The sequence below is a fragment of the Bos indicus genome, chromosome 14 (genome assembly GCF_029378745.1).
Source record: "Bos indicus isolate NIAB-ARS_2022 breed Sahiwal x Tharparkar chromosome 14, NIAB-ARS_B.indTharparkar_mat_pri_1.0, whole genome shotgun sequence".
Classification (NCBI taxonomy): Eukaryota; Metazoa; Chordata; class Mammalia; order Artiodactyla; family Bovidae; genus Bos; species Bos indicus.
In genome coordinates this window covers 65,543,916-65,556,306 of record NC_091773.1, presented here as the reverse complement: position 1 = coordinate 65,556,306, position 12,391 = coordinate 65,543,916, and the positions used below count along the sequence as shown (strand labels likewise).

The 12,391-nt window shown below is 36.4% G+C and overlaps 1 protein-coding gene across 27 annotated transcripts in view; it reads left to right on the top strand.

The window, feature by feature from the left end:
• Positions 1–12,391, top strand: part of VPS13B (vacuolar protein sorting 13 homolog B) — an 807,303-nt gene that overhangs the window by 14,463 nt on the left and 780,449 nt on the right. For 26 of the 27 annotated variants that reach the window (XR_011570715.1, XR_011570716.1, XM_070803099.1 and 23 more), the window contains exon 3: positions 5,330–5,473. The exons of the other annotated variant lie outside the window; for it this stretch is intronic. Coding sequence is in view for 24 of the 26 variants with exons in the window: in XM_070803099.1 (XP_070659200.1) it covers positions 5,330–5,473 (144 nt within the window). In the remaining 2 variants the exon portion in view is untranslated. The remainder of the gene's footprint in view (positions 1–5,329; positions 5,474–12,391) is intronic. 27 annotated transcript variants of the gene reach the window in all.

Sequence of the window (12,391 nt, the reverse complement as noted above, 5' to 3'; positions counted from 1 at the left end):
TTTTTTTTAAAAATAACTTTGTGGTTAAAAAATAACCAGTTTTTTCACTGCTTTTTGGGGAGAGAATTTTCCAGCCTTCTAACTTAGAATTCTTGAAGTCCTGTTTTAAATTTATTTTTATTTTGTGGTAAAAATGGAGATATCATAAAATTTACCATCTTAACCATTTTTAACTGGGCAGTCGTGTTTACTGTATATACATTATTGTTCAGATTTCTAGAACTTTCCATCTTCTAAAACTTAAGCTGTGTACCAACGAAACTGCTGCTGCTGCTAAGTCGCTTCAGTCATGTCCGACTCTGTGTGACCCCATAGACAGCAGCCCACCAGGCTCCCTGTCCCTGGGATTCTCCAGGCAAGAATACTGGAGTGGGTTGCCATTTCCTTCTCCAATGCATGAAAGTGAAAAGTGAAAGCAAAGTTGCTTAGTCCTGTCTGACTCTTAGCAACCCCATGGACCGTAGCCCACCAGGCTCCTCCGTCCATGGGATTTTCCAGGCAAGAGTACTGGAGTGGGGTGCCATTGCCTTCTCCAACCACGAAACTACAGCTTCCCTTTTCTCTCTCCCCCTGGCCACCACTGTTCTACTTCTGTGTCTAAGAATTTGACTACTTTAGGTATCTTTCGTAAGTGAAGTTAGACAATATGTGTCTTTTTGTGACTGGCTTATTTCACTTAGCACCAATGTCCTTGAGGTTCATTCTATGTTGTAGGATGTAACAATTTCCTTTTTTTTTTTTTTAATTTTATTTTATTTTTAAACTTTACATAATTGTATTAGTTTTGCCAAACATCAAAATGAATCCATCACAGGTATACATGTGCTCCCCATCCTGAACCCTCCTCCCTCCTCCCTCCCCCTACCATCCCTCTGGGTCGTCCCAGTGCACTAGCCCCAAGCATCCAGTATTGTGCACTGAACCTGGACTGGCATCTCGTTTCATACATGATATTTTACATGTTTCAATGCCATTCTCCCAAATCTTCCCACCCTCTCCCTCTCCCATAGAGTCCATAAGACTGTTCCATACATCAGTGTCTCTTTTGCTGTCTCGTACACCAGGGTTATTGTTACCATCTTTCTAAATTCCATATATATGCGTTAGTATACTGGATTGGTGTTTTTCCTTCTGGCTTACTTCACTCTGTATAATAGGCTCCAGTTTCATCCACCTCATTAGAACTGATTGAAATGAATTCTTTTTTCATTATATGTATATACCACATTTTCTTTATCCTTGTCTTTCAGTGGACATCAGGTTGTAGTAACCTCTTGACTATTGTGAATAGTGCTGCAAAAAACATGGTTGTACAAGTATGTTTTCAAGATCCTGCTTTTGGTTTCTTTTTATTGTGTACTCAGAACTGAGACTGCTGGATCATATGGTAATTCTGTTTTTCATTGTTTGAATAATCTCCATACTATTTTCTGTAGTGGTTGTACCATTTTACCTTTTCAGCAACAGTGCACAAGGGTTACACATTCTTTATATACTTACCACACATTACTTTCTGTGGTGGTGGGTTTTTTTTTTTGTTTGTTTTTGTTCTTGTTTTTTTTTTTTTTGATAGGGGCCCTGCTAACAGATGTGAGATGATATGTCATTATGGTTTTTAATGTAATTGATTTATGGCTGCAGTGGGCCTTCGTTGCTGAATGCTGCTTTCTCTAGTTGAGGCAAGAGTAGTGGCGGCTGCTCTAGTTGCAGTGTGTGGCTCCTCACTGGGGTGGCTTTTCTTTTTGCAGCACACGAGCTCAGTAGTTGTGGTGCATGGGCTTAGTTTCACTGCAGCATGTGGAGTCTTCTCGGACCAGGGATGAAACTCCTGTCTCCTTCATTGGCAGGCAGATTTTTAACCATTGGACCACCAGGGAAATCTGCCATTGTGGGTTTTTTAAAAAATAATTTCATTTATTTATTTTTGCCTTTGCTGGGTCTTTGTTGCTACTCAGGCTTTTGTCTAGTTGGGCGAGTGGAGGCTACTCTTCAGTAGTGGTGCACGGCCTTCTCATTGCAGTGGCTTTTCTTGTTGCAGAGCACAGGGTTTAGGGCACATGGGCTTCAGTAGTTGTGGCACGTGGGTTTAGTTGCTCCTTGGTCTGTGACATCTTTCTGGACCAGGAATCAAACCTGTGTCTCCTGCATTGGCAGGTGGATTCTTTACCACTGAATCACGTAGGGAAGCCCTGTCATTCTGGTTTTGATTTGTATTTCTCTGATTAATGATGGTGAGCATTTTTTCCTCTTTGTTGGCCTTTTGTCTGTGTTCTTTTGAAAATTGATACTCAAGTCAATTTCCCATTTTTAAAATTTGGTTATTTTTTTGTTGTTGAGTTGCTGTAGTTCATGTCGTCTAGATTTTAAACCCTTCTCAGATAGTTTCTGTTTCTCCCATATGATTGCCTTTCTGTTTTGCTGAGTGTTTTCTTTGCTTTCTGGAGGTTTTTAGGTTTGGTATAGTCCTATTCATCTATTTTTGCTTTTGGGCCCTGTTACATTCATTTTTAAAGTATCCCTTTTTTTTTTTTTTTTTCTGTGAGGATATTTTGTAATAGTCTTTCTACAATGTGATTTATGAGAGCTATTCAATTCCTTTGTGTGGCCATAGATATTCTGTTTTAGGGATGCATTGTTTTCCTGAGTAATTCCAAGTAAATAAAATATTTTTAAGTTGTACAATATATTTTAAGAATGAAAAAGAATGAAAAGAAAATCATTTCTTTTGGCTACCTTAGGATGACCTACTTGTTTTAACAGTCAACATTTTCTTTTGCCTTTTATAAGGCATAAATGTTCCCATTTGTTTATCACAGCAACTCTGAGATGAGGAAATGGAAATGATCTTGCTTATAGTGAGTTGATTAATAAGTGAACTTCAGTTGGATTACCAGCATGGGCCATGTGATTCAAAATTCCATGTTTTAATATAGAATATTGTCCCTTATGTTAACATTGAATTAGTCATTCAGATAAGATTAGTAGTATTCTGGTGATAACAAGGTCTTGAGTTTGGTTTAGGTGTCTTTTAACTTCTCCTAGGAAAATCCAATTTTGCCCATAGATTGCAAGTTTTGGTAGTCATTGCATGAATATATCATTGTTACACACCTCAGGGGTAGAGATGGAAATGTCATTGAAACATTATCCAGATGAATGTATAACCAATGGAAATGTACTCGTTGCTCGTAAAGGAAGTTAGGTGTAATGTAGTTTTATTAAGAGCAAGGGCTCTGGCATAATAATTTCCAGTTTTGAGTCATGGCTCTCTAAGATGAGTTATTTTTGAAAGTAATTTGACCTTTCTGTGCCTCAGATTTTGGAAATGTCATTGAAACATTATCCAAATGAATGTATAACCAATGGAAGTGTACTTGTTGCTCATAAAGGAAGTTAGATGCAGTGTAGTTTTAAGAACAAGGGCTCCGGCATAATAATATCCAGTTTTGAATCATGTCTCTCTAAGATGAGTTATTTTTGAAAGTTATTTGACCTTTCTGTGCCTCACATTTTTTTTTTTAATCTATAAAGTGGGTATAATAGTATTTACTTTTTGGGGTTCTTGCTGCTGCTACTGCTGCTAAGTCGCTTCAGTCGTATCCGACTCTGTGCAACCCCATAGATGGCAGCCCACCAGGCTCCCCTGTCCCTGGGATTTTCCAGGCAAGAACACTGGAGTGGGTTGCTGTTTCCTTCTCCAGTGCATGAAAGTGAAGAGTGAAAGTGAAGTCGCTTAAGTCGTGTCCGACTCTTCGTGAACCCATGGACTGCAGCCTACTGGGCTCCTCCGTCCATGGGATTTTCCAGGCAAGAGTACTGAAGTGAGTTGCCATTGCTTTCTCTGACAAAGATTAAATATTGCATGCGAGTAAAGTACTTAAAACAGTGCCTGGTATACAGTAAGTGCTCATTAACATGGTATTCATTATAGACACTGATCAAAATATAATCTCTCCCATTGATCAATGCTTAGAGAAATTACTGCATCTTTAAAATTAATGAAATATTGAGAACTGTTAAAAAAATCATGACATTCTGCTAGAATAGTAGAAATATCAATAGATTTTTTTGTATTCTGCTCTTTAATAAGCTTGTTGACATAAAAGAGGCTTATACATTTGTAGTAATAGATAGTGTCTTTATATTGATGGCCTTTGAGGAAGACAGTGTCCTAAGTACTTTATGTAAATTAATTGATTTAATCCCCAAACACACTACTATTATCCATTAGATAAAGAAACTGAGATGCAGAGATGTAGTACAAGTTGCCTCTTGTCATTGTGCTGGTAAGTAGCAGGTGTAGGATTAAATCCACTTGTGCTGGTTCCAGATTTATTGGTCTTAACCATTTTGCTGTACTGTCTGTATATGTATGTTTAGCTACATTACTGCTGTGTTGCTAAACCAAGGTGGATACTTCTTGGATGAAGGAACAGCTTAGTATTTATTTTAACTTTCACAAATAGTTACAATAATGTGACTGAAATACAGTTCAAATGCAATTTATTTTTACTTTTTTTTTTTTTGGTTTATAACATTTTATCTGAAGGTGAAATGATTTAGTATGAAGTGGTTGTGGTAACCTTTGTGTTTTCATTTCTAATGTTTTTAATAATGGAACAGTTATAAAACATTTAAAATTTATGATCATACAGTTTCTAGGTATAATCTTTAGGTAAAGTTCGAGACTTTTTTTTTTTCAAAGTTGATCAGTGTTTATTTTGTCAGGTCATTCTCCTTTCTTTAATTCAGTTCCCCTCTTTCATCTTGCCCTAAAATCCTGTTCTGTTATCATTTCCATTTAGCAAAATAAGAAACAGAGGCCTTGACAGGTTAAGTGCCTTATTAAATGTAACTTGCACAATACGTTTTTGTAGCTCATCAGTAACTATAATTTAGCAAGTTATTTGATGCTGCTTTTTGATGAACAGTAATTTCCTGAATTTTTTTTTGTTATATGATTAAATTTATTGCTTTTTATATTTTTTTAAATTGGAGGGTAATTGCTTTATAATGTTGTGTTGGTTTCTGCTGTACAGCAGTGTAACCCAGCTCTAAGTATATATCTGTATCCTCTCCGTCTGGAGTTTCCCTCCCACCCCACTGGATTGTCCCCCTTCCGAGTGCTGCACAGTGGCCCCCCGCCAGCTAGCGGTTTTACAGGTGGTAGTACATGCATGTCAGTGCTACTCTCTCAGTTCATCCCACCCTCCCTAGAATATTTTTGTGTTGGAAATTTTGTTTCTCTTTTCAGAAAGTATTTTGGATATTAGAATGAAAAAAAATATTAAGCTCTTACTAAACTTTATTTAATGTTTTGTGTTTTAAGGAATTGAAATTACCATTCACTTTTTTAAGTGGACATATTCATGAACTGAGGATCCATGTACCATGGACAAAACTGGGTTCAGAACCAGTGGTAATTACCATCAACACAATGGAATGCATTTTGAAACTTAAAGATGGAATACAGGTAAATTATTGAACCTACTTGTTTATGTTAACCAATTAAAATGCTTTATTTTGGGGGGCTGTTCTGGGTCTTCATTGCTGTGAGTCAGCTTTCTTTAGTTGTGGCGAGCTGGGGCTACTCTCTAGTTGTGGGGAGCAGGCTTCTCATTGTGACGGGCTTCTTTTGTTGTGGAGCCCAGGCCCTAGGGTGTGTGGCCTCCAGCAGTTGCAGCTCCTGGGCTCTAGAGCGCAGGCTCAGTAGCTGTGGTGCGTGAGCCTAGTTGCTCAGCTGCCTATGGGATCTTACTGGATCAGAGGTCGAAACTGTGTCTCCTGCACTGGCAGGCAGATTCTTTACCACTGAGCCACCAGAGAAGCCCTGACCAATTTAATAGTTATTAGTAATTGTTATTTCTTTAACTTGTAGAATAGGCCAGCTTTTACATAAACAAATCTTAGCTTATACACTTAACTTTTCTGTTTTTGGCTTCGCTGGCTCTCTGTTGCAGGCTCAGCAGTTGTGCCACGTGGGCTTAGTTGTCCTGTGGCATGTAGATCTTAGTTCCCCCATCAGGGATTGAGTATACGTCCCCTGCACTGGAAGGCAGAGTCAATCACCAGGGAGGTTGGTTCCACACTTAATTTTTTTTTTTTTAACATAACTATGAAAGTAACATAATTAATTGCAAAAGAGTTTTCTTAAATTTGGATAAAACATCCTAGCAGTTATTTTCATATTAATCTTACTTAATCTAGTCATAGCTTTAGTAGGGATTATGCTTATTGCTTATTACCTATATCTATAAGAAATGGGGCCTGATTGTGTTCAATTTTTAGGTGAAGGTTTTTGAACTTTCAGAGGATCTGTATGATTTTTATTTCCTTACATGACATTTCTAAATGAGATGAAATGTTTTAAAGTTATATTTTGAGAAGATGAAAATATATTGAATTTACCTTCGTACCAAATTTCACTATATCTTTGAAATTTTGTCATTAGAAACTGGTATTTTGGACTTATTTCTTCTCTGACCCATGTTACATTTCATTTCAGTGTTTTTTTTTTTTTTTTTTTATTAAGGTATAATACTGATTTTAAGGAGTTTGTGTGAAAAATTTTCTAATTTAGGAAGCAAATAGGTTTGGACTGCAGGATGTTGTGATGGATTTTTCCACTTTTATCCTGTATAAAAGCAGTGTCTTAGTCTTTCATTTTTATGACTTATTCCTTAGCCCATATTTAATTTTCAGTTTTAAGGAAGGGTTTCTAGAACCAAGTGAATCGATGAGTATTGTTAAATTTTAATCTCTGTGAAATGAGTTAAGGCTATTTATAAATTGGTAAGATCATTTCCTTCTTGAAGTAGATAACTTTGAGTGCCATATGAACTCACTGGGCTCAAACTTTTTTTAAATCTCTTAATTCTGAACCTTTATTTTCCATTTCAACTTAACTAGTGTAAATTCCTGGAAATGAGTGTGTCACTGCTGTACTCTCATTAAAATCTATTTTGTGAACTTTAAATATTTGAGATATAGATAGTTATGGGCAACAAAATTTTATTTGACAGGCGCTTTACCGTCTGAGCCACCAGGGAAGTCCACATTTATATTTAGTAATACTTAAGTGGTTCTTAATCATTATGTTCTTGAAATTTAATTTTTTTAAGAAGTCTGGACTTTGTCATACCACCCATGCAGTGTTCTATATTAAGTGGAAAAAAAAATCCAGACACTTAAGTATTTTTTCAATGGGAAGGTGGAACTTTCAAGGCCAGATGTCCCATAAGAAACACATTTTAAAAGAGGCAAATTACAGCTAATTATAGAGGTTTCAGTAGAAGATTTGTAACACATGACTTAGCGTAACCTAGAACTAATATTTGATATTGGACCATGCATATGGCTACTGCAGGAATGATCAGATTTCCTGCTTGTGTGGTATTTGAGACTTGAATTTTGTGGTGTGTACAGCAAAAGGTCAAGTGTCATGAGTGTAAACCACTCTCAAAACAAGTATTTTTTACAGATGTTTAAAATTTTGAGCTTGAAGGGATTTTTGAAAATTGCAGTTGACATTTGGACAAATTATTCAGCAGTGTGCACCCCTGGAGAGTTATGCTTCAGTTTATACTGGTGATTAGAATTAATTTTTTTTTTTTTTTTTTTGACTGTGCCTTGAAGTATGCAGGATCTTAGTTGCCCAACCAGGGATCGAACCCTGGCCATCTGCAGTGGAAACACAAGACTCTTAACCACTGGACCACCAGGGACATCCCTGGTGTTAATTTTTTAGTGAAATTATTATAGAGGAAACATTTTAAAATAGTTTATTTTCCTATTTTACGCTTTGATTAGTATAATAGGAAATTAAGTTAAAAAATCATATATGTACTAGTAAAATTGAGTAAGCCCATATTTGACTTATATTATTTCTAATTATTACAAATGCATAATGAAGAAAATACTTCCTAAATAAAATTAACATGGGATAGTAGGTAAAATGAAGGGACCTTTTAGAGTTACAGATATGAATCTGCTGAAAATACTATTAATATATGAGAAAGTAATAAAATTTGAAAGAAATCTGAGGTTTATTTAGAAATCATTATAAAAATATTGCTAAATTTCTTGATAAAAAGGCATGTGCAGTTTGTAAAGTTCAATTAAATTCTAACATTTGTTGATTTTATTTTAACCTGTCAGTGCACTGAAAAGCATTGCAAGATATGTAATCTCTGCAAACTACTTAGGAAAAAAGATTTATAATTGTGACTCCAGTGATAGTTATACTGCCTTAACATGTCTCTGATCATTTTTAATTATAGAGTTTTTTTTTGATGTGAAGGTGACTAAGTTGTGTGTTAGGTAAAGTCATCTTGATGTTCACTCTGAATTATTTTAATATATTGATATTTCACTTAGAAAGCATTATTTGTTATTCACGCTGAGAGATAGGTCTGTGTTAGTTATACTCACCTTTAGATCCTGCAGACTTGAAACTGTTTTTATTTTTCTTTTTTGGACTCAAGACACAGAATTTGATTCATGACACATCATCATTAGTGATCCAGGTCTGATTTGTTTATTTATTTAGCTGTTTTTGTCCACTCTAGTCTAGTCTAAAAAATACGTGTGGAACCAGCATACAGCTCAAGGTTGAAAACCTTACCAGTAATTTACATTGAAAGGCACCCCACTCCAGTACTCTTGCCTGGAAAATCCCATGGATGGAGGAGCCTGGTGGGCTACACAGTCCGTGGGGTCACACAGAGTCAGACAGGACTGAGCGACTTCACTTTCACTTTTTACTTTCATGCATTGGAGAAGGAAATGGCAACCCACTCCAGTGTTCTTGCCTGGAGAATCCCAGGGACGGGGGAGCCTGGTGGGCTGCCGTCTATGGGGTCGCACAGAGTCGGACACGACGGAAGTGACTTAGCAGCAGCAGCAGCATATGCTCCTCTTCTTTTGCATATTCTTGTTTATCTTCTATGGACCTCATCTGTAAAATACAAGACTTGCTACATAGTTCCTCTGTTTGATTGTGTATGCTTTCTCTGTTCATTGTTTTTATAATTAAAAAAACCTCCTTCAATGTAAGGCGAGTAGTCTGTTTTTAAAGTACTTCTTTATTCTGCTCTTTGTGCCACCTAGAAAGTAAAATCTCAAAATCTTTTGACCTGTTAAATGTAACCATTTGCAAGGTGTTTATATAAGTGATACTTGCTATTCCTAAAAGCGAAATTAAAAAAAAAAATCTTCTGAACCTAAATCAAACTTTTAAGATACCATTTAAGGCGAGATAAAGAACTAGGATTTGGGTTAATGTATATGCTTTTAAATCCTGGTTAGTGCTTGGAGTTGCAGAGCAATCTTGCCTGTTCTTTTTCCTTGAATGTTTTGATGCAGTGGACATTGGTTATTGGCTTAGATAGTTGCTAAGAGAATAGAGGAGTATCATATCTTGTCCTTGAAGCCTGTGCATTATTAGGCTAGAGGAAGTTTTGGTAAGTCTATTAACAATATTTACATGTCTTTTTTTTTTTTTTTTTAACACTCTAATTCTCTTATCTGAAGCTAGTTTAATCTGGTTGACTGCTGCCATGGTTTGAATGTCCTCTCAAAATTCATGTGTTGACATCCTAATCCCTAAAGATAGTGGTATATTAAGAGGTAGGGCCTTCGAAAATCATGACAGTGGAGACCTCATGAATTCAGTTAGTGCTTTTTAAAAGAGGTTTTAGAGAGATCGCTACCCCTTCTGCCATATGAGGACACAGTGACAACCAGATAAAGGGCCCTCACCAGACCATGTTGGCACTTTGACCTTAGACTTCTTAGCCTATGAGAAGTATGAGAAATAAATTTCTATTGTTTTTTAGCTACCCAATCAGTGGTGTTCTGTTGCTGCTGCTGTTGCTAAGTCCCTTCAGTCGTGTCGGACTCTGTGCGACCCCATAGACGGCAGCCCACCAGGCTCCCCTGTCCCTGGGATTCTCCAGGCAAGAACACTGGAGTGGGTTGCCATTTCCTTCTCCAATGCATGAAAGTGAAAAGTCAAAGTGAAGTTGCTCAGTTGTGTCCGACTGTTAGCGACCCCATGGACTGCAGCCCACCAGGCTCCTCCGCCCATGGGATTTTCCAGGCAAGAGTACTGGAGTGGGGTGCCATTTTCAGCAGCCCAAATGGACTAAAACAACTACCTTTTCAGAAATGAAGGGAAAACAGAATTGCTGACTCAGGTTGTGGAATTTATGGTACTATTACTGATTCCCTCACTTGTGCTGCTGTAGGTTAGTGATGGTGGTGATGTTGATAGCAGATAGTATAGTTTAGATTTTGTCTGTAAATTCTTTCTATGAAAAATGAGGCAGAGTTCCCTATAAATGATGGGTAGCATCTTTACTTCCACTGGGGAATCCCTTTATGTTGGGTGTATAAATATTTACAAATGTTACATATTCTTGTTGGATTGACCCCTTATCACTAGGTAAGGCCCTTTTTTCTAATTACCGCCTTTGTTTTAAAGTCTGTTTTGTCTGATGAAAGCATAACTACCCCCGCTTGCTTTTTGTTTCTATTTACATGGAATAGCTTTTTCCATCCCTTCACTTTCAGTCTGTGTGTGTCCTTATATTTGAAGTGAATTTCTTGTAGGCAGCATATCGTTAGGTCTTGTTTTTTATCCTTTCAACACTATTTCTTGTGATTGGAGAATTTAGTCCATTTACATTTGAATGCCATTTTGTTAGTTTTTTTCTGGCTGTTTTGTAGTTTTTCCTTTTTTTCTTCCTCTTCATTTGTGATTTGAATACTTCCTTTCAGTTCGTTCCCTGGTGGCTCAGATGGTAAAGCGTCTGTTGACACAATGCAGGAGACCTGGGTTCCATCCCTGGATCGGGAAGATCTCCTGGAGAAGGAAATGGCAATCCACTCCAGTACTATTGCCTGGAAAATCCCATGGACAGAGGAGCCTGATAGGCTACAGTCCATGGGGTCGCAAAGAGTTGGACACGACTGAGCGACTTCACTTTCCTTTTCCTTTCATTTTTTCTTTATCTGCTGTAGGTTTTTGCTTTGTGGTTACCATGAGTCTTGTGTATAACAGCATATGTTTATAGCAACCTGTTTTAAGTTGGTAACGTGTTTGAATACATTCTAAAAGCACTACCTTTTACCTACCCTCATGTTAATGTTTTTGATGTCACGTTTTACATCTTTTTATCTTGTGTATCCCTCAACTTAATTATTCTAGTTATAGTGATCTTTTTACTACTTTTGTCTTTTAACCTTCATACATTACAGCTTTATAGGTAATTAATCCACTACATTTACTGTATTTGTACTATACTATATTTGTACTGTATTTACCTTTACCAGTGAGATTTATACTTTCATGTGTATTTTTTAATTTAATTATTTTTATTTGAACTATAACTTGCAGTGTTAGTTTCAGATGGATAACATAGTGATTCAGTATTTTTGTATGTTACAGAAAGATCACAGGATGAGTCTCAACTATCTGTCACCATACAAAGTTTTTACAATATTACTGATTATATACCCTATGCTGTACATTATATCCCCTTGATTTATTTTATAACTAGAAATCTATACCTCTTAATCTATCTTACCTTCTTTCCCCCAAATCCCTCCCCTCTGGCAATCATCTGTTTGTTCTTTGTATTTATGCATCTGTTTCAATTTTATTATATTTGTTAATTTGTTGTGTTTTCGGATTCCACATATAAGTGAAATCATATGGTGTTTATCTTTCTCTGATTTATTTCATTTAGCATAATGCCTTCTAGGTCTGTCTGTGTTGGCATTTGGCAAGATTTTTTTTTATGGCTGAGTAATATTTCATTGTGTGTGTATATATGTATGTATATACTACATTTTCTATATCCATTCATTTTTTTGATGGACACTTAGGTTTCTTCCATATCTTGGCCATTGGAAATAATGTTGCAGTGAACACAGGGGTGCATATATTGTTTCAAATTAGTGTTTTGTTTTCTTTGGGAAACTATTCTTCTTTGGAAGAGTGGACTTGCTGGATCATATGGTAGTTTAATTTTTTGAGGAACCTCCTTTTTGTTTTCTGTGATGGGTGTATCAGCTAATATTCACAACAGTCCTTAAAGGTTCTCTTTTCTGCACATCCTCACTGACTCTTGTTACTTGTTGTCTTTTTGATCATAACCATTCTGACAGGTGTGAGGCGATATCTCATTGTGGATTTGCTAATTTCATTCCCCTGATAATTAGTGATGTGGAGCATTTCTTCATGTGTCTATTGGCAATCTTTATATCTTCTTTGAAAAATTTTCCAGGTTCTCTGCCTATTTTTTTTAATTGGGTTGTTTGTTGTTTTTGATGTTAAGTTGTATAAATTCTTTGTATATCTTGAGTATTAACCTTTATTGGTTATGTT